Genomic DNA, 27,029 nt, shown 5'->3' on the forward strand with positions numbered 1-27,029 from the left:
AAGCTCTAGTTTTTACAGAGTCCTCCATAATTCCACAAATTTTATGACCACCATTTTGCTTGCACACTTGTTTTTATAAAAAAGCTCTGTTAAAAAAACTAAGCTCCTCCCATCTTCTTATATTAAAAAGAACATCTGCATCGAAGTACCCACAGCTGATTTTGGATGCTCAAGCCCTTTTTTTTCCTTCTCGGTCATGCCCGTTTATGCTTTGTTACAAGTTGTGTGGTAGAATTTCAGGAGTGCAGTAGAACGTCAGAATCTGCCACACTTGGAACATTGGGCTGGACTCTGTTTTCAGTGCTTATTTTCATATTTTCTTCTGTCCCACTACAAAAATCACTGGTCACTGCAATTTGGGGATTCTCTAAAGAGAGAGAAAAAATTATGAAAAATCTGTCAATTTTTCAGTTAAAATTAGAGTAGCCTCTTGTCCAGTAGTCATTACACTGCAGAGAAAGCATGTAACAGCCTGATTCCATTTGCACCAGGAATGGATAGGGATGGGGGGAAGATAGAAGTATGTCAGTCCAGAAGGGATTTGGTGATGAGAGCTGCAACAAGCAGGAAAGTCAGGAATGAATGACTTGCGGCAATATGATATTGGTTGAGACAACCAAGTTCTAAAACAATTCCAGGTCAGAGCCTCAATCGTGTGTGTGTGTCTCAGTCGGTTGAACAAACGAATAACCAGTTGGGTCACAAGTCAGTCCTTGCAACCACACTAGCGGTCCCAGCAGGGAGAGAGACCTGAGGTTACAGTTTTATGGAGAGTTACCTCATAACCCCAAAGAACCTATAGGGACTTATGATTGCCGATGCTCCAGGATTATCCTGGAATCTCCAGGAATTAAAAATTAAATCTTTAATTAAAGATTATGTCATGTGGTGAAACCTCCAGGTATATGTCCAACCAAAATTGACAAGCCTAGGTCTGCTGGTGCGACAGCTCAAAAAAATCTGTTTTCCCAACCTCCATTGACAAAGGAAGAAAGAGAATAAATCAAGGTCCCATTCCTGGGCCTGATTAAGCATCATAAAGCTGTGCCATAATGCTAGTTTAACTAGCCGGAGGAGAAATCCATCTGCTAGGAGCAATCCTCAGATACCATAAAGCTCCATAGTCGCTCCTGTGCCACCACCCCCTTCTTTCAGCCCCCAATGCAGGGGACAGGTATCATGGCCAGGGCAACCCTATGTGATAAAACAATAGGCAGCTAGGCATATATAATAGCCTTGAGGCTGCTACAAGTTGCATATAGGATCAAGTTGATCCCCAGTTTGCCCCAGGATTAGGCAGGGCATAAAGCCACTTTTGTTTCCTCCTCATTCAGCTGCATCAAGTGTACCTCAGGCATATCCCAGATTTGGGGGCACAGTCTCTTATTTGGATCCTCTATTTGGTAGCATGATCACTAGAGTACTAGAGCAGCCTGTGCCTGACCACACAACATTTAAGGTAGTTTACTAGCTTTCTTTTCTTATGCTTTGAAGCAAAGAAATATTTTTGTTGTTGAATACTGTGACATTTTTTCTTTTGGTATCATGGTATTTGCAGTCTAAAGAAGTGAGATTCCTCTGCATGTATTATAGATAACTAGCCAAATATTATTCGGATCTCAATATGTGGGGCGCATCTTAGATGTCGTATAGAGAGAGAACTTGGGCGGCCAGCACTCTTATTTCCATGCATAAAAGATCCCTGTGGTGAAGTATGGTAGATAGGTACCCCTGTTCTGATTTTTCTCTTCTTGTGTGATATATTTGATTGTAATCTAAATTAAAATTGGATTTGGCTTCAGTGACTCAAAGTTAAGTGAAATCTAGATTTTGTGTGTGTGAGAGAGAGATGAAGTCTCTCATAAAACAAACTACAGCCATAAAAACGAATGTGGATATTCTACAGTATAGCATATATAGATAGCTCTTGCCTGATAATGAGAATCCTTAGCATTTGTTATGGTGGCCTCCCATGTTGAGAAAATATGGCTCCTTGTATTTTGCTATGACATTTTACCGTGCTGAGAGCATCATGCTGATTGCTGTTAGGGGATTTTCAGCATAGAACTATATCAAGGGTTAGTGGAAATGTTTCATAAAATAACTAAATCTTTAGGATAGAAGATAAGGCTAGTTATCTTTTAATATCAGCAATTTCTTTCTTTCGGCAGCTATTATAATGACCACTTACCACAGTACTCCAAAGATTTTATTTAAAAAAAATATATAGCGTGCAGCTTTTTACTTTAAATCATCTGTTACTAAACTAATTTTCATTGTCAATAATGAGTAGATTTTAATTTTAATCTGTAGGTTGTCATATTTCATTTATTCATCTCAAGTTTATAAATATTACTGAATAGTAACAATCTATCTTTACATTGAAATGTCATGCTATTTTTTAGAAACCTGAGTGAATGGATGATAGATTAATATCATCATAATTTCAATAGATGGCTTATGTTATGGCTATAGGGGACTTACCTTTCATACAAAGAATATTTCAGTATTTCTGTTCTTATTCATGTGTGCTTGTGTTTGTATAAATGTGCATGTGCAATTTTAAAATATTTACATTTTATATTACGTTACAAATATACATATAATATGTGTGTATATAACTGTTTCACAACATAATTTTGTGTGTACTCGTGTGTGTGTTGTGAAACAGTAAAGGCTACTATGTGGCTAGACCATAGGTAGGCTGTAGGCCCATGGTGAAGGCCTCAGCCCCTGGAGTTGTGATTACCTCAGCATCTTAAGCTTTTATTTAAAAAAAACCCAACAGCTTTTAGCCTTCATGGCTGTGAATATATGCCTGAAAATATGAACTGAGTGTAACCAAAGTACCAATCTCTGCCTGAGTCTGCAAAGAGCCTGAATCAGTAGCTCTGAGATTAGTGAACTGTGCTGTGTATTTTGATGGGGTGTTAACCTCAGGATCCACTGCTCTTGATGGCCACCACCACTATCACCCCAAAAGAGGACTCTGTATAGCAGGAGGAGAAAAAAGCAGCTGCTGATGGATAAGATTTTATCAGGTAGAGAAATGTAACTTATCTAACTGAGAAGATTTATCCATCAGCAACTGCACATAAAAACTTCTCTGTCAGCACAGCACAGGAAACTTTCTCCATTGTAAAATTAAATATGACAGATAAGTGTAGCTGCTGATGGAGAGATTGTATATGTAAGACAGTAATTTTATCCAATGAAGACTGTCTCTGTCAGCTGTTCATTTGGTGCATGCATTTTGGAATAATGATAAACAGCTAAAAATGACCCTAAATCCTGTTTGTTTGTTTTTAAATCTACCTATTGCACTAGTTCTACTCAAGATTAATCTCTGTGCCAATTTTTGTGTAGAAAGGCAATGATACTTTTAAATTTGTGAGTACCAATTTTTATTTTTTTTAGCTACAGTCCTATCTTGTGAAATTAAATTGAACAAACACTAACTAGAAAATTCAAAGGGAATAAAAACTTAACAATGTGTGCAGTTTTCACTTTGAAAGGCCTCTTGCATGTAGAGAGAACTAGGAATTTATACCCAGTAAACCAGTTTCCAAACACATCCTTAATTGTGGAGTTATGATCAAGAACCTCCATAATTTAAAATATATGTGAGTATGTAGAATCATTGAAATTCTGAAGTCTGGTGTTTTACTCTTGCCATAGCCTTCAGCCGGGCATCCCGCTCCTTTCTCGTTCGTGGCTTGAAGGCCTTGCAAATCTTACATCGGTCCTTCCGATGTTCTTCTCCCAGGCACCGGAGGCAACGGTCATGCGGGTCGCTGACCGGGAAAGCTTTGGAGCAGGATTTGAATCCTGTGGAGCCAGGCATGGCTCCAAGTGAGCCCCTAAGGGCTAACTATCTACTAATGTACTATTCTAACTAACAATTACTTAACAACTATTAACTTGCAAAAACAACAAAGAACTATAGAAATTGAGATTGCTACTTGCTCAAGTGAAGCAAGGGGCTAACGTTCCAGTACCGTCACAGGCGGAAAGAAGGAACTGGGGGCCCACAGGGTCGGCAGCGCCCTATGTACCGCGGCATGAGTGCGGCACTCCAGGGGGCGCCGAGGCCGACCCTACGGGGGTTGCTAGGGGCAAAAACGGTTCCGGGGACTCGTACACGAGGCGCGCACTCACCTATGCTGGAATGGATATGAGCAATCACTCAAAGAGAGAACATAAATATTTGCAGGATCAGAGCCTTACTTTAGTACATATATTTGAAAACGTGGTTTCCTTAAATGTCATATTTTAGTTAAATATAGACCGTCGTTGAAACATTAGCAATATTAATATACAATGTTAAATTACGATGTATATTTTGAAGTTTTAAATTAACATATTAATGACTTATTCATGTATTAGGTTTACCTCAGCAAAGAGCCTCTGAAATGCCTGTTGGGATTGTTTCTGGAAAGAAAACATTGTCTTTGGAGATGCTTGCCAAGCTCTGTTAATGAAAAGCAACCCATTTGTTCTTTGCTTTAGGGTGTATTCTGAGTGTACTGTAATTGTGCTATTGCAGCTGTATTTCCTGACTTAGTTTTATGCTTAATGACAGATTATTAGTAATGTTTAAAGACTCCATGCATCCTGATGTGGAGAGATCTGTTTGCTACAGTATTATTCAAAGAAATGGGCTGATTCAGCATGAACAATGTTAAGGTTTTAGTAACCTGGACAATTTTACTCTGTAACAAAGGTGTAAGAATACACATCAGTTGCTCCTTTTCATGAATGAAGCTCATTCTCATCCTTTCACTGTTTCTTTCTTGCCTTAGTTACTTTAATATTTCATTCATTCCTGTTTGTGTGTGTGTTGGTAGCATAATTCCTGAATTGCTCACAGGGGCCTGGAAGTAGTGTGGGTCCTGACCTGGGGAGTCAGGAGACCTGGATTCCAAGCTCTGCCACTAACTCACATAGACAAGCTGATGCACCGAGAAGTTGTCTGTAAAGTGGGGATGATTCTACTCACTCCCTATTTAGAGCTCTTTGAGATCTCTGTCTGAAACAGTACTGTATAGGGATTGTTATATTTTGCTGGGTTTTCCTTATGTATGTCAACCCTCCTGATTCCTAATTTACTTTCCCACATCTTACTCACTAGGTGGGATGGTGAGAATGGTGGTCCTAGCATATCATTTTACCCCTAGGGGCCCCCTCCTTCTTTACATTCATCTGCGCCAGGAACTTTTATAGCTGTTTTTCAACACAGGTGCTATCCACTCTGTAATTAGCTATAGTGAGAGCAGGTCACAGACCTTTTTAACATTGTGCCATTGGAACCTTGTTGAGTTGGCAGATATAGAGGTGGTAATGCCTGCACCATGTCACTGGTAAAGCTTTTATAGCACTGGTGTTGAAATGTGTATAACAATCTCCTAGTGAAAAGGTCTTTATTTGGGAAGTAGGACAGGGAGGCCATCCATATACTTTCCCTGGTCCTCTGCCAGTATGACAGCTGTTCCTCACTGACTGAGGGAAAAGAAATAAGGATGGGTGGATGTATGGCTCATTCTCATTCAGCCTCTAATATAAACCCATTCAAATTTTTCAAAAAAATTCTTAGGGAAAAAGAAGCTAACCACAGTGGGACAAAAGCTTCCTTCGTGGTCTAGCAACAGTTGTCTCATTGGGTGTGTCTTCTCATCTTCTATGAGATGATTGGCACCCATGTCTGAGCATCAGGATTTATCTAGCTCAGGTGTGAGCAGCCACCTGCAAAGCCATACTTGAGTTACTGTGTCCTCACTGGTTCTGCCCTAACTCATGTGTCTAACTGGCACTTCTGGGGGCAAATCCCCGTGCCTTTTGTGCTGTAGTAAGATGAGCTGCTCTAGGATTCTTTCCTGGTGAATTGTGGGAGAACTTGTCTGCCCTTCTGGGCATGTGGGGGAATTGTGGAAAGGCACTGAAAGACTGTCAGCGTTAGAGTGGTTTAGCCTATGTCTTCACTGCAAAATGGGCGCTTACCAGCTCAGGGTTTAGCCTACAATCCCAGACAAGCCAGCAGACCTAGACAGTAAGCACCACCAAACTTGGTTGTGGTGATTTTTGTGCATGGTCAGGAGCTGGGTTAGAAGCAACATCTGAGTAAGAGACACTTCCTACACATTTGATTAAGGCTGCAAGCATTAGTTTTTTACCCTAGGGATTGTTAAACTTATATAAGCAGTATTAAACTGGCATAAACGAATCCACACACGAAAACTGCACGAGTTTATCTTTTTATTTTAATATTTAAATTAAATTGGTGTGACTTCTGTGTGAAGACAAATTCTAAGGAATGTAGTGTGTATAGGGTTACACAAAATATATTCCTGATTTTATACCAGAGATGTCTGAATGAGACCAGCAAGAAGTTTCTGTTAACACTCTGACAGAGTCAAGTTTCGGTTACAGACATACAGCTCCCAACAAAATCAATGGGAGCAGCGCACATTGATCTAGTAAAAAAATATGATCCTATGCTTATTGCTTATTCTGAACCAAATCAGCTTTGGTTCAGCGTGCACAACTCCAATGACTTCAGTGAAATGTGCTTATTATACTATCTATAAGGCAAGAGAGAATTCCTTGCTCCATCATAACATAACCTGCCTCCCAAAGATACTTACAGAATACCAATCACTGTTGTTTCTATACATGTTCACGACTGCGATCACCAACTGTGGATTCACATTCAGTAAACCAAACTGTTAACTGTTGTTTCTTAGCTTAAATACATTTGTTTTGGTATTAAAATATTTGCTAAATTATCTAGTCCTTTTGTCTCTTTCAGAAAAAAATAAGTACTTTTAGTGGTGAGGGAGGAAGAGGAAAATACTGAGATGATTTGCTAGCAGAGTTCAGAACAGTATTTCCTAAATACCAGTATAATGAGTTAAATTGAGATATTCATTAAATAAATAAGTGTTAAAACGAAGGACTGAATGGCTCAGGAAAATGGTATTGAGATATGGAGGTTGAGAGAAAGAGACTGTCGGTAAAGGGGCCCTACAAACCCCTTGTCCCGCTGGGGGAGGATGCCTCCTATGAAAGCACTGCAGAAGATGGCTGTAAGACAGCCACCTGAGGACCTCTCAAAAGCCCTGGCGTCGGGGGTATGCCATGGCTGGGCCAGGGGGAGAGAAGAGCATGTCAGGGAGAGGGCCACAGCAGACTGCATTGCAGAGATTCTAGGCAGTGCTGTGGCCCAAGGGGAAACCTGAGGAGGCAGCTATAACTTAGACAAGTCCCCAGGGCCTGTCTAAGTTATGTCCAGGGCCTCTTCAGCCTTTGGAGGAGCCACCTTAGCCCTCTCCCCAGGAGTTCTGTGCTGTGGCTCTGAGAGGTGCATCTCACCAAAGCCTTTAGAGTCTTTCAACCTAATCCTGTGCCCATTGAAGTCAATGGAAAAACTCCCAGAGACTTCAGTGTTGCAGGAGCTGGTCTTTGGTTCCTGGCTTGAATGCAGCCAAATCATTGCCATCTGTTGCCTGGTATCTATGAAATACAAGGGGGATTTCATTATTGGTGCTAGTGGACAAGTGTCCAGTTGCCAAAATCCATAAAGTCCACCATAAATGGTGCTGATTAATGCCCTTTTTGGCAGTATAAGCAAAGGGGTCAAAGACGGAACTGGAAGAGGGAGTGATCGCACTAGGTCCCATTTACAACACAGCATGGGAAGCTTGCATTACTGCTGCTTGTGTTTTTTCTATTCTTTTGACACCTCGAGTCTCCAGTGCTTTTAATCCAGCGCTAAATTCACCTGGGATACTTTTATAGAAAAATAAACTTAAAGATAAAGAAAACAAAAACTTTGTAAGATGTCGCTTCCTGGCAAGTCCATTCACTTGGTTCCTAAAACACCAAAGGTAAAATAAGGACAACTGGCTGCCTTCATATAAACATGGACCAAAATTATATAAGCAGGCAATAGAAAGGCTCCCACTGGTGAAAAATCTGTTCAAATCAGCAGCAGAGCAGTGAAAACAAACTGAACTAGGTAAGTGGGAATATTTCCACATGGCAGATGAGCTGGTGACTCTAACTTTCCTTTGTTTTCCTATGGGAATTTGGAGAGAGAGCTTTCCATTGTTCTACTATTCTGGTGATGTATGCCAGCATTTTATTAAGACTCTGGACACAAATTGTAAAGGTTTTCTACTCAGTGTGCTTCTTACAAAATGTGTTCTCTCTTAGCAAAAAATAAAAAATAGGTTATCCTGAATATCAGCAAGGCCTATGGTAAAAAGAATACTTTAAAGTGCCATTGCAAGAAAAGTGACAGTAAAAACGTCATCTGCTTACCCAAAAGACCCTCTCTGGTGGGTATTTAGTCATGCTATCTGCTCCATTTGTTTATTTGTTACATTCAAATAGTGTGTTTGGCACAGTGCAAATATAAATCCTGATCCTGCAAGACACTCTTTGTGCCTGCACAGAGCTCTGTTGAATTCAGTGGGGTTCTGCACAGGCACAAGGCTCCATTCACAGATCCAAGTTTATGATCTTGGCCAAAATCCACAAAGGGACGTAGGTATTTCAATGCTCAGCATTGCAACCCCTGACTTGTAGGAGTCCAGCCACCCAGTGGAATCCACAATCCTGAGTTATGCACCTAGGCTCCCTATGCAATTCATGGGGAGAGATTGGTACCTAAGAATGGGATCCACAAAAGGCAGCACACTATGCGTGGAACCACCTAAACTAGCCGATGGTAGATTCCAAGGAGAGGGGTTTATCCTAAACCCTACCAATTCTCAGGAGTTAGGCACTGAAGTCCAGGCTGGGGGGAGCTGCCTATCTCTGCTTGGGCTCTACAGCTGGGAACCCTTTTCTGGAGGGAAGTGCCTAAGCTGTTTCTTGCAAGAATGGTGATGGCATACACCTAACTTCATACAAAATGGCTTGTGGGTGGGGTGAGGAAGAAATTTCCTTTTTGGCCAGTGGCTGGAACACTCACCCGGGATGTGGGAGACCCTCTGCTTGGTGAGGAGAAGGGGTTTGAGCATAGGTTTCCCACCTCTCAGGTGAGTGCCCTGCCAGGACCACTTGGCTGTAGAGTTGCACACTCTCTGGCTCAATGCATATTTAACAATTACATTATTTATACACGTGCAGTAGCTTCCACAAAAAAATATTGAGTCAGACCCACATCAGAACATCCCAATATACACTTTTAATGATCACGTATGTAATCCTTGTCATTGCATGCATAAATTGTGTGCATATTTTTGTTTGCATGCCCAAATTTGGGACTCAGATGATAAACACGAGACTCCAGGATGTTGTTACTTATGTATTTACATTTCCGGGCATGACTGCACTTTCAACTGACAAAATTTCCACTTTAGCAGCCTCACAAAATCTGCTTAAATGATAAAATAAACACCAAATAGGTTTTGATGAAGTACAGTAGCTGGAGGTCATGTAGGACAAGAGTTTATCACTGAGGATGCAGATGTGGTTGTCTTATAGTCTTTGCACATGTCAGGGTACTGTAAATAGCGGTTACAGAGAGAGGAGATTAAGAAGCAGTGTGAAGAACAACAAATGTCTTCATTTTATTTTTAATTCTATCTCATCTTCAAAAAACCCGTGCTGTGTCAGCGTGTGGGCTGCAAACGAAACAGGTTTTTCTTAAATACGTGTTGGAAACAGAATATGAGTATAGCAACAGCCAAGAGGCCTCCTTCAGAAATGAATGGTCCATAAAGAAAATGTATAGTGAATGGTTGCTTCTTTTCATGTTATTTCTACTGTAGCTCTGCTTAAGTGAATAATCACTAACTTTTTTTTACCTGCAGGAATTTTCTCTTTGGTTCAGACTAGGGTCTAATACTGTGAAAGCATTTTGCTATATTGTGTGAACTCAACTGGGCCAGTTTGATGTTACATGAAATATTATCATTTCCCTGACTGTCTACTATTTTTCTTTTTCATTTATGTATTGTGATCTAGAGCTTACAGGATCCTGTAAATAAATTAACTGATATAGCTGAAAAGGAGGAGGATTTGCAGACTGCAAGCACCAAATCAGTGGAAGATCAGCAGAGTCAGTAAGTCACGTGTCTTGCATCTCAGAACAATATATTTTTTCATCTGTGCTGTGCTTTCCAGTTCATCTTTGGGTTTGTCAATTTTTTAAAGGTTATTGTAAGGAGACAGTCAGGCTTGTAACTGTAAATACAGGCTCACTTTTCTGAACATTAGAGATTTGGACAAATAGAGATCAAAGTGGAGGAATTCCTGTAATGCTTCAGTGTATACATGAGAACTCCAGCCAAGGAGCCAACCACAACAGTTTTGTCATAAAATAAGTGAGCAATGTAAACCAAGTACAATTAGGTCCTTGAATTAACTGCTTTCTGCTTTATTCTTTCTACTTAAGGGAAAAAAGGTGCAAAAACTGAAAAATAAAGGGAAACAGTAAGCAACTTAATTCAAGAGAAATGATAATATTGCACTCCATCTTTTGTCCCTTTCATGCCCTCTTCCTTGCACTTGGGAACAGGAGCTGAATTCCTGTTTGCTTTGAGCACTGATTGCATAATGTATACAACATTGGCTCTTAATCCAATACAGCAGCAGGTACTATGCAAAGAGAATATATAAGTGAGCTGATTCTATTGTGATTTGAGTTACCTGAGGCTCTGAGGTGAGAGGGATATATGAATGGGATGTATATTCATCTTGAGAGTGGCTGATCAAGGGATGGGAGGACAGGAGGGTGAAATGGGATTCTCTCCTATGGAAACATCAAGATTCAGTTACGAGGAGATACACTGATGTAATCCTGGTGCCAACTGTTGTTTTGACCATCCCAAGTTAAGTACCTACATACGGATCAGTTGTCAAAAAATTAAGAACAATTTGAATGCTGGTTCCTGGGTTTTGTTTGGCTGGTTTTTAAGTGTCTTCTGGAAAGAGTGTTGCATTTTTAAACAAATAAAAGATTTGGAAGACGTTGTCCACTAGCTAACCTTTTTTAAGTGGATCCTATTTTGGCTCAAGTTGCAGGGAGGGAGGTCTAGGTTGGACATTAGGAAAAAGTTTTTTACTAGGAGGGTGGTGAAGCACTGGAATGGGTTACCTAGGGAGGTGGTGGAATCTCCATCCTTAGAGGTTTTTAAGCTACGGCTTGACAAAGCCCTGGTTGGGATGATATAGCAGAGGTTAGTCCTGCTTTGAGCAGGGGGTTGGACTAGATGACCTCCTGAGGTCCCTTCCAACTCTAATATTCTATGATTCTATGATTCTATGATTCTAAGTGACCTTTTACAGGTTTCTGTTTTTTCAGTACTATCATGAATCCATTTCCTGGGTTGGAGTTGAACTCATACCTTGCTTAATGAACTTACATTATCCTCATCAGGCCATTTATTCTTCCGGTAGTCAACTGTGAGACCATTGATTAAGTCAGTAATACAAACTCTTGGACTTTCTGCATTTGACAGCTGTTGAATTTTACTTATGTTGTGAACACAGGTTAAATGAACATGGCTGGGGTTTTTTGCTTGTTTTGTTTTTAAATAATCTTAGGGCTTGTCTACACACACAAATTGCTTTAACTATACTGGTATAGTAAAAGTTGTACAATGTGACCCTCCACTGCAGTGGATGCAGTTGTACTGGGAATAAGCTAGATCTGTATAAGGCATCTTTATTTAGAATTGCATCCATGCTGGTGTCATACCAGTATAACAATTTTGGTTAAAAAAATCACACCATTAATCAAAATGACTATACCAGTATAAAAACTGTGTAGACCAGACCTTATGTTACTTGTTCATACCAAGACAGCTTTGTGCATCGCACCATTGAGTCATTCCTTCCGAATCTGTGCTAAAACTGAGGTGGATGTAACCTGACTGGAGTCAAGGGACTTGTACTAGGGGTGGATCTGGTCTATGCTATTTAACTGTCACTGGAGCCAAAGGACAGAGTGCCAAAAAAACCCCAACAAAATCTTGTGTGTGGGGTGGTTATATCTCCTTAGTGATAAGCAAGCAAAACAAAATCTGGATACACAGAATCCATTGTATATTGTCCATTACAGATTTTTAGATAGATAAAAAAAAATGGGGCTTAAGCCGCTTGACAGTTTTTCTTCAACCCAGTTTTAATCTTTAATAGGTTTTGCAGACAAAATATTAGAAGGCAACATCTTACCAGCATACTTGGGAAGTAAAGATGTTAATGTAAATTGCTGTTTTATTGCTACTGATGTAATGCTATTATAGTTCAACTGAAGAAGGAAAGGTATCCGAAGTTTTTACCTTTTATAAGATACATTGTACTAAAGCATAGAAGTGTGCTCTTAATTTTTTTTTCTTCTCCAATTTAAGGTTGATTTCATTAGATGAGGAAAATCACGGCAAGGAACCAACCTATTCAGGTATTGTTTTATGTCCTGATGCTTCTCAGTTGTGTTGGTCTCTATAAGGTATACATTATGAATCTCTATGAAGTAGCTTGCTGAAAATAGAGGTAAGCCCAGAAGGGACCATTAGATCATCTCTTACCTCCTGCATGTCACGGGTTATTAAATTTCACCAAGTTACTCTGTTTTGAGCCCAATAACTTGTGTTTGCCTGTCTGGAAGACACACCTTAGCCATCCAATCTTGATTTGAAGAGATGGAGAATTCATTACTTCCCTTGGTTGTTTGCTCAACTGGTTTATCACCCTCACTGTTAATGTTTTGTGCCTTATTTCTCATTTGAATTTCTCTGGCTTCAGCTTCCAGACATTGATTTGTGTTATATATTTTTCTACTAGACTAAAGAGCTCTTTAATACCCAGTATTTTTCCCATTGAAGGCACTGATACACTGTAATCAAGTCCCTTCTCAATCTTTTGTTTGATAAACTAAACAGATTGAGTTCTTAGTCTTTCAATATAAGACATTTTCTTCAGCCCTTGAATTTGGTGGCTCCTTTCTGCATCCTCTCAAATTTTTCAACATCCTTTTAAAAGTGTGGACATCGGAATTATGCACAGTATTCCAGTATCTCTTTTACCAATGACAATACCTTACTCCTACTCAGTTTTTCCCTGTTTATGCATCCAAGGATTGCATCATCCCTTTTTGCCACATCATGGCACTTGCAGCTCATGTTGAGTTGCTTGTCTATTATGACCCTAAATCCTTTCCAGAGTCACTGCTTCCCAGGCTACAGTTCCCATACTGTAGGTATGGTCTGCATTCTTCATTTCTTCCTGTATAATCTTCCATTTGGCTGTATTAAAATGCTTTGTGTTTGAATGGGCCTAAGTAATCAAGTGATCCAGATAACTCTGCATCACTGTTCTCATGATTCTCTGCCTATCTTTGTCATCTGCAGATTTTATCAACAATTATATTATATTTACTTCCACATCATTGATGAAAATGTTGAATAGATTCTAGTATAGTATTGATCCTGTGGAATCCCAATGGAAATGCCTCCTGTTCAGTTATGATTCCCTATTGGAAACTACTTTTTGAGATCTGTCAATTAGCCATTTTGTAATCCATTTAACCTGTGCTTTTATTGATGCTGTATAGTGCTCATTTTTCAATCAGAATATTGTGCAGTACTAAGTCTAAACCCCTTGTAAAAGTCGAAGTATGTTGCATCTGCGCAGTTCCCTTTTTCAATCAAACTTGTAATCGCATCAAAGAACTAAATCAACTTTGTTTGAGAAGAACTGTTTTCCATAAAGCCATTTTGACTAACGTTAATTATATTTGTGTCCTTTAATATTTAATCAATTAAATCCCATATCAGTTTTCCATTATTTTGTCCAGAGTTAATGCTCAGCTAACCAGCCTATAGATAACCATGCCATCATGCTTGGTTTTTTTGAATATTGGCACATTAGCACAGTTCCATTCCTCCAGAATTTCCCTGGTATTGCAAGATGCATTAAAATTTAATATCAGTAGGCCAGATATCTTCTCAGCCAACTCTTTTAGAACTTTTGGGTACAAATTAAATGGGCTTTTAAAATGTTTATCCCTAGTAGATGTAGTTTACTCAGGCCCAGATCTTTAAAAGTATTCAGGCACCTAACTCGCATTGAAATCAAGTCACCATTGCTGTCAGTGGGAGTTAGGCACCTGGATACCTTTGAGGATCTGGGCCTGAGTTTCTAATAGATCAGAAAATACTTCATCATCCTCATATGACATGAATACGCAATCCTGCTTCTTTCCAAATACTAAACAGAAATATTTATTGAACACTTTTGCCTTTTCTGCTTCATTATTAAGTTTTATTATCCCCATCTGGTTAATCCCATTGCTAAAATTTTTGTTCCTAATATACTTAAACTCCTTTTTTATTGTCCGTAGCCCTGCCAGCGATGGATTTTTTTCTGTGATGTCTCTAGCGTCCCCTATCAATTTTCATAAATTCTAATTTATATTGATTGCTATATGTGTCCTCTTGTTTTCATTTGTTGTTTTGCTTTTTTTAATTGCAGCCTTCATTTTGCCATTGGTCCAGGATGGACTTTTAGCCAAAGTTGCTAAATTGTGGCATTTTGGCCATTTATTAAGCTTCTTTAAGAACACCCATTTTAATTCACATTTTTTCGGTTTAAATTTTTCCTCCCAATCAGTTTTGCTCATAATTTTTTTCTGCTTTTGAAATGAGCACTTTTGAAACACCGGGATTAGGACTGTCCTCTCTTTGCCATTATTAAATGTAATTGGGTCATGATCACTGGCTGTTAGGCAATCACCAACTTCCAGTCTAGTGATTTAATAACCTTTATCCTCATTATGAGGTCCAAAACAGTGTTACCTCATGTTGTGTGCAATACCTTTTGTGTTAGAAAATTTCTATAGTTTTGGCAAACTTTAATGATGTTTTACTACTGGCTTCATAGGACCACCAGCCTGTATCTCCCAAATTGAAGTCCCCATAATATATTTTTTTTCTTTTTCACACCTTACAGACAGTTGCTTAAGGAGTAACTCATTCTGTTCTCTGTTTGATTTGGTAGTCTGTAATAGACCTCCCATTAATACTACCTCCTGGACTTTTAGTTAGCACATTGATCCATATGCATTCAAGCTCCTGGACTTCAGAGTTATCAATAACTCTTAAATGGTGACTTTGGTGTAGAGATATTAGAGAGGTATTTTATGATAGGTATCATTTTGTCTGGCGGAATGGGTGTCGTTTGAATCTACATTTTTCAGTAGATATGAAGCACATTAAAACAATTTAGAACAAAGGTGTGATGTTTTTAATTTAAAAACTTTAAAACATGGAGGCATTTTAACTCAGTAGGCTTCTGATATACCATTAACTGGAGAGGAAAGAAAAGAAGCTATTTTAAAAAATTAGAAAAACTGTAGTAATTAGTCAATAAGACCAGACACAGGGGTCAGCTGCAGTTTTGAAATGCAATGGAGAAAAACAGCACCTGAGGCACAGCAGAGGGCCTCTCTTTCCTGAGCTCTCTGTAATTTCAGAGAGAGCTGTTCAGGAAAGTTTGGGGACACTTTGGGGACACCTGTTGGTAGGGGATAAATGTTGGTAATGTGTATTTAAATCTTTTTAGGTGATCCAGTTATAGGCAACAGCCAGTTACGAGGAAGTCATCCCTCTCTGCCTTTCAAAATCATGTGCTTACCTATGTAAAGCCACATGTTAATGGAAAATTTGTGCATTTCAAGATGGTGATAGTTTGCTAGTGGTTGGCAGCGGGTAGGATAATTCTGTGTATATACCTACTGCTGAACTTGGTTTGACTTGCTTCACGTGTTTTGGTTACAGCTGAAGATGGGAAGGACATCCTTTCTATCTTAGGAGGAAGCTTTGACTATAAAGAGAATTCAGGTAACCGAGACTGAAACTGCTTTACGTCACAATTTATAACTATTAATTACATAAGGAGTCGATGAATAATTTTTTGTGCTTTGCTTTTTAACCATTAGGTGCCATAGATGATTTGTTAGACCTGAAACCTGAAGAAAGTGGTATGTGAAATTAATGCATGTCTATTTTATCAGTTTTCCAAAAGCAAGACACCAGAAATAATTGTAATTCTATCTTTTTCTAAATGAGATCATACACCTGCAGTACTTAAATAGCGTTAAAGAACTTCAACTCTATCTACGTAATTTGTGGGCACTAAATCTGATATTAAAATAAAAAGTAAACCCCATTGACTGTAATAGGATTTACTGTAATTCAGTTAATTTGCCATAAAATATAATTTTCTTACTGGCAACAGACGCAATTCACACTTATTTCAGTGGGGCTAATGCACTGTAGTAATTTCTCCAACATGCATGTTAATGTCATTCCCATCTTTCCGATGATCTTTAGTAGTCCTGTCTTTTATTCATCTTTGTTTTTTGTGCTCACCTTGTCATTATAGTTGGTACTGGTCCAATAGTCACTAGCATTTGTTTTGGAAATATGGCAGATATTAGTATCAGAAACAACTGATTTGAGCTCCTTTAAAAATGTAAAAGGTCTGTTGAGTTCTCTTACCCTCCCTGTTAATTAAAACAGCTATGTTGTTCTCATTTATACAAGGGAGAACAATCTATAATACACACCCTGTACTTGTATCCTCTGCTGGTTAGACTAGTGTCAGCACTAAGGGATAAGTAGTATTCCCTGTTCTTTCCCAACTGCTGTTTTTAGCCTGTCTTTTTCTTCTATCTCCACTTCCATGTAGGAAGGGCCCAACTAATCTTAGTGACAAACTTTATTTACAGCACTATCTTATGAAAATGTAGTAACACTTCATGCAGTGGTTTCATTTGCTCCTAATTTACTTATCTCAGAAGACCACACAGTCTTTTGTGACTCAAAAACACTATGTAGTTCTGTCAATTAGACTGAATAATGTATTTTAGGATATCTGAAGAGGAACCTATACAGTATAGAATTCCAAGTGGGAAGGACTAGATACAGATATCTTCACTTTAGCTAAGACAAGAGAACTCTTTGGAGTAGAGCTGGGCAAAAGTTTTTCAACCAAAACTTAATTTTTGCCCCTCCAAAAAATGCAGGTTTAGTTCAACCAAAATATTTTGCGAATTTGTGTTGAATTTGCTGAATTGTTTTGGTCAAAAAAATACGGTTTTGACATTTTTTTTAATGGAATGTTTTTTGACTTTTCGATTTAAAATGACTTCATTTTGAAAGTTCTGTTTTATGCTTTAAAAATTTCAAAACATTCTTTAAAAGCTCAAAATCAAAAAGAAACTATTCATTTCAGGTTGCACAAAACATTGCATTTTTGATCTAAATGAATTTTTTTAAAGTTTTTTTGGATTTGCAGAAAATTTCAAAAAAATTCATTTTCAAGTCAGTCCAAAAGTAATTTTTGTTGAATTTTTGGAATTGCCAGAAAACTGAAAAAATTAGTTATTCGCACAGCTCTGTTATTGAAGTGCTGAAGGAAATACTATCCATGGACATCTGGCACAGTGATAATTCCCCAGCCACACGTGCGATGGAGAGCCTCAGACTCTCCATGTATAAACTGTTAGACGTGGTGAGTTTTTGTTTTGTGGCTTAATATTGTGTCCCTCTTGTGCCTGGTAATGGCCTTTTTCTCCTACCTTTTTCTACCCTCTTCTATGTCAAACATTCCTACTGGAGTCACAGGTGAGGCCTGGCACAGTCAAGAAACTATGATATGACTGGAATAACCGAGACTTGGTGGGGTAACTCACACTACTGTAGCACTGTCGTGGATGGGTATAAACTGTTCAGGAAGGACAGGCAGCGGTGACAGGGTGGAGGAGTTGCACTGTATGTAAGAGAGCACTATGTTTGCTCTGAGCTCCAGTATGAAACTGGAGATAAGCCAGTTTAAGAGTTTATGGGTAAGCTTAGAAGCAAGAACAATAAGGGTGATGTTGTGGTAGGTCTCTGTTATAGGCCACCAGACCAGGAGGACGAGGTAGATGAGGCTTTCTTCTGTCAACTAGGGAAAGTTTCCAGTTCACAGGACCTTGTTTTCATGGAGGACTTATATCACCCTGACATCTGCTGGAAGAGTAATACAGCAGAGCACAGACAATCCAGGAAATTTCTGGAGAGTGTTGTGGACAACTTCCTGGTGCAAGTGCTGGAGCAACTAACTAGGGGCCATGCTCCTCTTGACCTGTTGCTCACAAACAGGGAAGATTTGGTAGGGGAAGTAGAAGTGGGTGGCAACCTAGGCAGCAGTGACCATGAGATGGTCGAGTTCAGGATCCTGACAAAAGGAAGAAAGGAGAACAGCAGGATATGGACCGTGGACTTCAGAAAAGCGGACTTTGACTCCCTCAGGGAGCTGATGAGCAGGATCCCCTGGGAGGCTAATATGAGGGGGAAAGACAGCCAGTGCTCTTGGATTCATTTCAAAGAAATCTCATTGAGGGTGCAGGAACAAACCATCCCAATGTGCAGAAAGAATAGCAAATATGGTAGGCACCCAGCTTGGCTTAACAAAGAAGTCTTTGGTGAGCTTAAACACAAAAAAGAAGCTTACAAGAAGTGGAAGCTTGGTCAGATGATTAGGGAGGATTATAAAAATACTGCTCGAACATGCAGGAATGAAATCAGGAAGGCCAAAGTGCAATTGGAGTTGCAGCTAGCAGGGGAAGTGAAAGGGAACAAGAAGTGTTTCTACAGGTATGTTACCAACAAGAGGAAGATTAGGGAAAGTGTGGGCCCCTTACAGAATGGGGGAGGCAACCTAGTGACAGAGGATGTAGAGAAAGCTGAGGTACTCAATGCCTTTTTTGCCTCTGTCTTCACAGACAAGGTCAGCTCCCAGACTACTGCACTGGGCAGCACAGAATGGGGAGGAGGTGAACATCCCTCAGTGCTGAAGGAACAGGTCCAAGACTATTTAGAAAGATTGGACATACACAAGTCCATGGGGACAGATGCAATGCATCCGAGGGTGCTGAGGGAGTCGGCTGATATGATTTCAGAGCCATTGGCTATTATCTTTGAAAGCTTGTGGCAATTGGGGGAGGTCCCTGATGATTGGAAAAAGGCAAACATAGTGCCCATCTTCAAGAAAAGGAAAAAAGAGGATCCAGGGAACTACAGACCAGTCAGCCTCACCTCAATCCCTGGAAAAATCATGGAGCAGGTCCTCAAGGAATCTATTTTATGGCACTTGGAAGAGAGGAAGGTGATCAGGAACAGTCAACATGGATTCACCAAGGGCAAGTCATGCCTGACCAACCTGATTGCCTTCTATGAAGAGGTGACTGGATCTGTGGATGTGGGGAAAGTGGTGGATGTGATATAGCTTGACTTTAGCAAAGCTTTTGATACAGTCTCCCACAGTATTCTTATCAGCAAGTTAAAGAAGCATGGGTTCGATGAATGGACTATAAAATGGATAGAGAGCTGGCTAGATCATTGGGCTCAACAGGTAGTGATCAATGGCTCCATAGCTAGCTGGCAGCTGATCACAAGCAGAGTGCCCCAGGGGTCGGTCCTGGGGCTGGTTTTGTTCAACATCTTCATTAATGATCTGGAGGATGGGGTAGATTGCACCCTCAGCAAGTTTACAGATGACACTAAGCTAGGAGGAGTGGTAGATACCCTGAAAGGTAGGGATAGGATACAGAGTGACCTAGACAAATTGGAGGATTGGGCCAAAAGAATTCTGATGAGGTTCAACAAGGACAAGTGCAGAGTCCTGCACTCTAGGGCGGAAGAATCCCATGCACAGCTACAGACTGAGGACTGATGAGCTAGACAGCAGTTCTGCAGAAAAGGACCCTGGGGGTTACAGTGGATAAGAAGCTGGATATGAGTCCGCAGTGTGCCCTGGTTGCCAAGAAGGCTAATAGCATACTGGGCTGCATTAGTAGGAGCATTGCCAGCAGATCGAGGGAAGTGATTATTCCCTCTATTCAGCATTGGTGAGGCCGATTTGGAGTATTGTGTCCAGTTTTGGGCTCCTCGCTACAAAAAGGATGTGGACAAATTGGAGAGAGTCCAGCGGAGGGCAACAAAAATGATTAGGGGGCTGGAGCACAGGACTTGAGAGGCTGAGGGAACTAGGCGTATTTAGTCTGCAAAAGAGAAGAATGAGGGGGGGGATTTGATAGCAGCCTTTAACTACCTGAAAGGAGGTTCCAGGAAGGATGGAGCTAGGTTGTTCTCAATGGTAGTAAATGACCGAACAAGGAGCAATGATCTCAAGTTGCAGTGGGGGAGGTCTTGATTGGATATTAGGAAAAAGTTTTTCACTAGGAGGGTGGTGGAGCACTGGAATGGGTTACCTAGGGAGGTGGTGGAATCTCCATCTTTAGAGGTTTTTAAGCTGCAGCTTGACAAAGCCCTGGCTGGGATGATTTAGCTGAGGTTAGTCCTGCTTTGAGCAGAGGGTTGGACTAGATGACCTCCTGAAGTCCCTTCCAACTCTAATCTTCTGTGATTCTATGTACAGGTTTTGGACCAATTTTTAACAATTTCTGAACTAGATCCTTATCATGGAGGCAGTTACATCGGTATAAAGATGCTTATGGCAGTATACCTTATTCCTCTCATTTTATGAGAATAAGATATACTGGTATAAACACCTTGAGACGTGTACACCTGCATCCATGCAAGAGGGGATTTTACCACTTTAATTCTTATGATAGAGTAAAAATGGCATCGTTTTTGTGTGTACACATAAGGCCTAATTCTCCTCCTGGGTTGTTGAGCCCCTCATGTTGCAGTGCTTTCAATCCACATTGTTCTTCTCTCTTCTTTTTTTTTTTTTTTAATATCATACAGCGTGACGCATGGTTCTAAAAGATACAGAAATGTTAAGTGTATTCAAACAGACAAAATGGAATGTTATGGCAGGATTTTTTTAAAATGTGTTTTTAAACATTTCCTGGGCTAGGAGCTATGTATGCAGACAAGGAAAGGATATGGTGGGGAAATGGGCAATGGAGAAGAAATGGTGGGCAGAAAGCAAGGGAGAAAAACAAAAAGTAAAACAAATATGAAGGTGTGGGAGGAGGGGGTATGGATGAAGTAAGAAAGTCCATAACTTACGATCTAGTATAGCTACCACACTAGAATAGTCAGAGAAAATTGAGTTTTCAGATTTAAATCTTCATGTATAATTTTTTTACTAAAAATTGTCATAGTATGGTGTGACATGTGGAAACTGCATAACTAGCATTGTTTTGATCTGAGCTGTATCACTGCAAACCTTCCTGTTGAGGTAAATTTAATTTGTGGTGAGATGCAGTAATGGTATCACGTTATCACTAGTAACAGCACTTTTAATACATGTTATCACTGTATCGTCTCCTGCTGCACTTGAAACTTCATGAAAGTAAAACATTTCCTGCTGAAACACTAGGACAGTATGTGAATGCTTAAATATCAGATTGTTAAATGCCTTAGAAATACTAGAGAGAAAGAGTAATGTTCCTACCATAGTCATGAGTGCATTGTAAATATGTGGCTAGGTGGATACCTGGGTGGCAGGTATAATAGGCCTGGGGAGGCTAAGCCTCCTGAACAGCCGCCAGCGGAAGCTCCTCCACCTCTCTGCCCTGCCCGCACTCCACCCCCTACCTCCATGTGCTGCTGAGGGAGGAGTCAGCCCGGCAGCCACTTCTGCGCATGGCAGACCCAGCCTGGGACGGGCCCAGCACCATAGCTACCACCCTCCTGTGCTGCAGGGAATGCGGCGCGGCCTGCGCCCTCACAAAGCAAAGGCAGGCGTCATGTGCCATCATGAATGGATAGGTACTACTGAGTGAACTTTGAAAAGTCTGGAAAGTATTATTATTCTTAGTCACTCCTCTGAGATAAGGGAAGTGGGATGAAAATATCATGAGAATAGGTTTTCTTGTGACACTTCTGGTAATTTCTAATGGGAATATCAGGAGAGTAGGTTTTTTTGTGCTCTTTCTATTTTTGGTCCTACCTAGGAAATGCAGTCATATAAAAATGTAAATTAAAGGGATGTTCAAATGTTTGGATTTTACCTTAATATTGGCTAAAAGTTCAGGCTGGTTCTTATTTTACATGAGCTGGTTAGCTCATTCCTAGTATGCAGATGTTTGTATTCTCCTGTATCCTAGTGACTCATGTACCTATTTAAAACTAGTTCTGCCCCTTTTCTCTCCTCTGACTCCACTGTGGTCATTTCATTGTAAATCATTAAGATCATTAAAAGAAAGAACATATTGAAGTACGGAGTTGTATTTAAATAAAATTTAATGAGCATTTTGCCTCGAGATCCTGTTGTCCATTCTTATGATCTCTTATGCCCTGAACATTAAAAGCACCTGTAATCTCTAAGGTTGTATGTAAGCAGAAATGGAGGATAGAGTAAGATACCAAATTGACTGAAGCTTTGCAAAATGAAGCTGCCTCTTGTGCTTTCACATGCTTGAGATATACGTAATTGAGGTAAACTCTTCAGTTTCAGTACTGTGATATTATCAGACTTGTAACCAACACTAAGTAGAAGATGAAAACCACTGTTTTTGATATCAGCATAGTTCCTCAGTATAGTGCTGAATGTTACTGGGGGAAGATTAAAGTAACACATGTTGTTTGAATTCAGAGATGCTGATTCTTTCCCTTCAAGTACTGTGTCAATATCGGATATAAACTAGATGGTTAAGAGTTATGATCAGGAGTTGAGTGCATTATGTATCTCTGTGTTTGCGGGGGTAGTAGACTTTTTAAAAACCACTAACTGTAAGTGATAACCTAGCAGCTTCTTTAACTGCAATTTCCTTGGTATAGAATGGGAAACAGGTCAAGAGAATGAGGGGTAAGCGCTGTAACTTTCAGAAGTACTTAGCACTGATGTGACTGTTCCCATTGAAAGTAATGGGAATTTTAACTTTGACTTCAATGGGAGAAGAATTAGGCCAATGCTGAGTGTCTTTGAAAATCCCTCTGAGCATGTCTAGTAGGCAATTCTCTCCAATAGAGACTCCCTCTCACCCCTCAACTGATCCAGTCATTCATCAGTGAGTCAAAAAGTCCGACAAAAATGTTTCCTATATATTTGAATCTTACATCTTCTATTTGTGGGGTGCAGCAATCTGATTTTACTTAAAGTCAAATGAGTCTTTTAGAGTGTGTATAATAGGGACCCAGACAGCAGCAGAAAAGCAGCCTTTAAGAGTTGATTAAATCTTGGACTGTGTGGTGTTTTGGTTTGTTGTGTAATCAGTGATTTTGGACTTGCCCTGCATTTTAAATGGCAGGAAGCAAGTCTCAGTGGAGGTGATTGTTTTCCGGTTCCTATCAAAGAATAGCTTACTGCTTAATTGCAGCCAGACTTGTCCACAGAAACTGGGTCTGGAAATGGAAAACCACAGAAATCCATACAGACTATACATTCTGAATAGGATTCAGTATAGTAAATCTGAATTGAAGTTTTCTATATTCCCCTTTGTTCTTTCTGCATTTGTTTCCCTAAGAGTTAATTCATCTCTAGTAATTTGTCTTGTTCCACACATTTTGTTCAATATCAGCTTCAAAAGACCTACTTGCGAACTCCCTGGAGCCTGAGTCAGGTGATAAGGATGATATGGTATTGCTGAATGAGATCCTCAATGCTTCCTCGCTAGATGAGGGGGAATTCAGCAAAGAGTGGACAGCTGTCTTTGGAGAAGACCCACTCACTGACCTCTCCACTACCTCTTCAGTCGGAGAAATGGAGAGCACTCCATCCTCAGTGGCAGCACCATCAGGCTTTCTTCCCTCACAGCTCTTAGACCAAAACATGAACGATTTACAGTCCTCTCTACATGGTGAGTCTGTGTCTTGCTGTTGCATAAGCCTTTCCAGGTTTCGGACCTTAGTCTCTGTATACTTTAATTCCCAATCTTTGTCTGTCTTGTCTATATAGAGTGTAAATTCTTAGAGTATGTCTACACTGTAATGAAATGCCCGTGGCTGGTTCATGTCATCTGACTCAGGCTAGGGCTATGGGGCTATAAAATTGCTGTGTAAGTATTCAAACTCAGGCTGGAGCTGGGGTTCTGGGAATGAATGTCTACACTGCAGTTTTATAGCCCTGCAGCCTGAGCCCATGTCAGCAGTGCAGTGTAGCTATACCCTTCTTGGTCAGCAATTGTCTCTCACTGTATGTACATACAGCATCTTGCACAATGGGGCCTAATCTGATACGGAGCTTCTTAGTGATACTGTAGTGCAAATAATAATAATAATAATGTACTTTGTCTAAAGGAGAAAGCAAGTCAGTTTTATTTTTAAAAGTTCTTGGTTAATAAAGAACAGCTCTCTCGAGGTTTTTATATTCCACTGCAGATATAGCTGTCTAGTTCAGCTGTCTTTCTAAAGGGAGCATAAGCTTTCCTCTTGCTATCCTTTTGGTCCCATTTACTTATCCATAATAAAGAATTCTTACTAAAATTATCCATGTTGACATATTGTTCAGCTGGAGAAAAATATTCAGCTTGTTGGTTCCATTTCTAAATTTAATTATGATAACTTTTTTTAACTTCCCAGTTTTGCAGGGATGAAAAGTAAGCTTCTTGACTTCCTTACTGTCTCACTGATAATCTTTTTGTCTAGTCATGTCATGAAGCCACTCTCAGGGAACAGACAAATCAGAATAGGCTCCAGGCCAGCAAATGCTTTCCAATTTATAGATTACAGTTTATTTTTTCATAGGCAAAATTCCTCTCTCTAACTTGCTCGATAGTGCTAATGGCAATATAGTACATGAGACTATTTCATAAAGATGCCCTGGCAATTGCTTAAAGAAGTCCTTTTCAGATCCAGAGTTTTATCACAAAAAGCAGCACAGTTTGTATTGAGGAGTTTTTAAAATTAATTTACTTGTTGAATAGTCAAGCAAAAGCAGAGACCAGTGACTCTTTCATAGGCGTTCTGCTCCCCAAATCTTAGTGCAAGGAAAAGGAAAAACTACATAAGAGTTAAATACTTTTCTATACTATGTTCAGATTTGTGGTCTGCCAGTCTCATCAGTGTAAATCTCCCATCAGTTAATTCTTTGAGCCAAATATTGGTCTCACGGAGTTCAGTGGAAGAAAGTTTCCAGGCAAAATTCCCATTAATTTCTGTGAAATTAGAATTTGGCCCTATTTGCTTAACCTACTCAGCCTATCCGTTGCCAGCTGTTGGCATATAAATGGATCTGATTTTTAGTATTAACCAAAAAAACTGATAAGACACCACTCTGGCAAAGGAGGGGGAAAATGTGTTTATACAGTAAACTCCAGAAAAACACTGGGAACGGTTACTCAATTCATGTTGACTTCATCCTTTTCCAGTGTAGTTCGTTTATAAAGGCAACACCCCTGCTCCCTGGCTGGTATCTAACATTAATTTAAGCTGGGTAGTTTAAACCCGCCCCAGCTACTGAGTGGCAGCAAATCCCTACATATCTACTGGGCATTCCATAGACAGGGAGCATTGTATGCATTTATGGGATTTCAAACCATACTGTGTTACAAATTGTGGAAGCAAACTAAAAAAATGCCTCATTGCACAAAAATCCCAGAAGAATATGTCTGTGGTCATCAGGATTTCATTATGGAAGACAGGAAAGGAAAGAAAGTATTAGTGTGCAAGTATTGTAGAGATATACATATTGTGTGCCAGCAAATGCCAGCAAATGCATATTGTGTGCCAGCAAAAACTCCCACTGCAATTACCAGATATCTGCAGTCTAGAACACACACCAACCTGAAAAACCCACCCTCATAACCAGATACCTCTAGTGCTGTAACAGTTGTCTATTAATGAAACTATGACAAGGTTTAAAAGAAAAAGATGAGGCGTTGGATGTGGCACATAAGTTTACAAGGGCTTTGGTGCAATCTATTGTAAGCCATTCCAAAACAGATTAGCTGATAGGCTCCCTTTATTATTTGTCATTCTAACTTAGTGGTATGAAAGGTTAAACTTCTAAATGTGCAGTGTCACATTTTCAGGAGGTAGAGGCCTGGTAGTGGGGGGCCTGTGGCACAATTGTCCGGTTTGCCTGTTCGAATATAGACAATGCATCCATCTTCTTTCCCTTCTTACTGAAGTTGGTGACAACAGTGCATCTCATTGACAGGGAAAGGACATAAAAGATCCCTGCCACCTCTAATTTATGTGATTCTATAAAACGCTCCTGCTATCTGTTTTAATAAAGTGGCTTGGCATCAATTATAAAAGAGGGGGACTGCTTTACCTACCAATCAAATAGAAAGAGGACAGATCACTACATAATGGCAGTAGTCTATTGAAGTGAGCAAGACTCTAGGGTAGAGTGACTTTATCTTAAATGGCCTTTGGAACAGGTCCTAGTGACACCAGGACCCTATCTGACAGGGATGGCAAAAGATAAGAAAGTAAGTAGAGGGATGAAGGAACAGGAAAGTGGAATGAAACTATGAGACACAGAAGAGAAGGAAGTGTGGACTCGTGGAAAAAGGGGAGATGAGATCAAATGAGGATATTCTGAATGCTAACAACTGGTGTGTGTGTGTGTGTGTGTGTGTGTGTGTGTGTGTGTGTGTGTGTGTGTGTGTGTGTGAGAGAGAGAGAGAGAGAGAGAGATGTTTAAGATTTCATAGAATTAGGTGCCATTGATCACTAAGATTGATGGTTGGATAAGTAAGTCCATATGCAGAGAAGACAACATTATAGTTGGATTATTGGGAAGAGGCTCTGGCTATATACCTAGCACCATATATCATGGTCAGACTTCTGGTAGCATATACCCTATTACCATCATAAAAATGAAAGGACTTAAATAACTTGCACCCCTTAGAGTTACAAGTAGCACCTTAGCTAACTTTAAATGAAATAATTTAAGTGGGAAAAGTCCTATTTTTCCAGTGTGTTTACATTGAACATTTAACAGTGTAATATATAAGCCTAGTGCATATGATCCTGTCTTCCTCTACTGGCTGATCCCAGTGATTGTATAACCCACAACTCTCTCACAGGAAAAAGACAGGTTTTTTTTTAAACTCAAGGGTAAAGACTTGGAGTTTTGGTGCTAAAGTTGGTGGGTTCTATTCCCGCTGATGA

The 27,029-nt window shown here is 39.9% G+C and overlaps 1 protein-coding gene across 4 annotated transcripts in view; it reads left to right on the forward strand.

The window, feature by feature from the left end:
• Nucleotides 1-27,029, forward strand: part of ICA1 (islet cell autoantigen 1) — a 98,906-nt gene that overhangs the window by 63,540 nt on the left and 8,337 nt on the right. For all 4 annotated transcript variants that reach the window (XM_067562133.1, XM_067562134.1, XM_067562131.1 and 1 more), the window contains 5 exons: nt 9,973-10,070; nt 12,360-12,409; nt 15,786-15,848; nt 15,947-15,988; nt 23,489-23,767. In XM_067562133.1, the coding sequence (XP_067418234.1) occupies nt 9,973-10,070; nt 12,360-12,409; nt 15,786-15,848; nt 15,947-15,988; nt 23,489-23,767 (532 nt within the window). The remainder of the gene's footprint in view (nt 1-9,972; nt 10,071-12,359; nt 12,410-15,785; nt 15,849-15,946; nt 15,989-23,488; nt 23,768-27,029) is intronic.

The sequence above is a fragment of the Emydura macquarii genome, unplaced genomic scaffold (genome assembly GCF_026122565.2).
Source record: "Emydura macquarii macquarii isolate MOO-44397 ecotype Brisbane River unplaced genomic scaffold, CSIRO-AGI_Emac_v2 contig_2422, whole genome shotgun sequence".
In the NCBI taxonomy this organism is placed as follows: domain Eukaryota; kingdom Metazoa; phylum Chordata; order Testudines; family Chelidae; genus Emydura; species Emydura macquarii.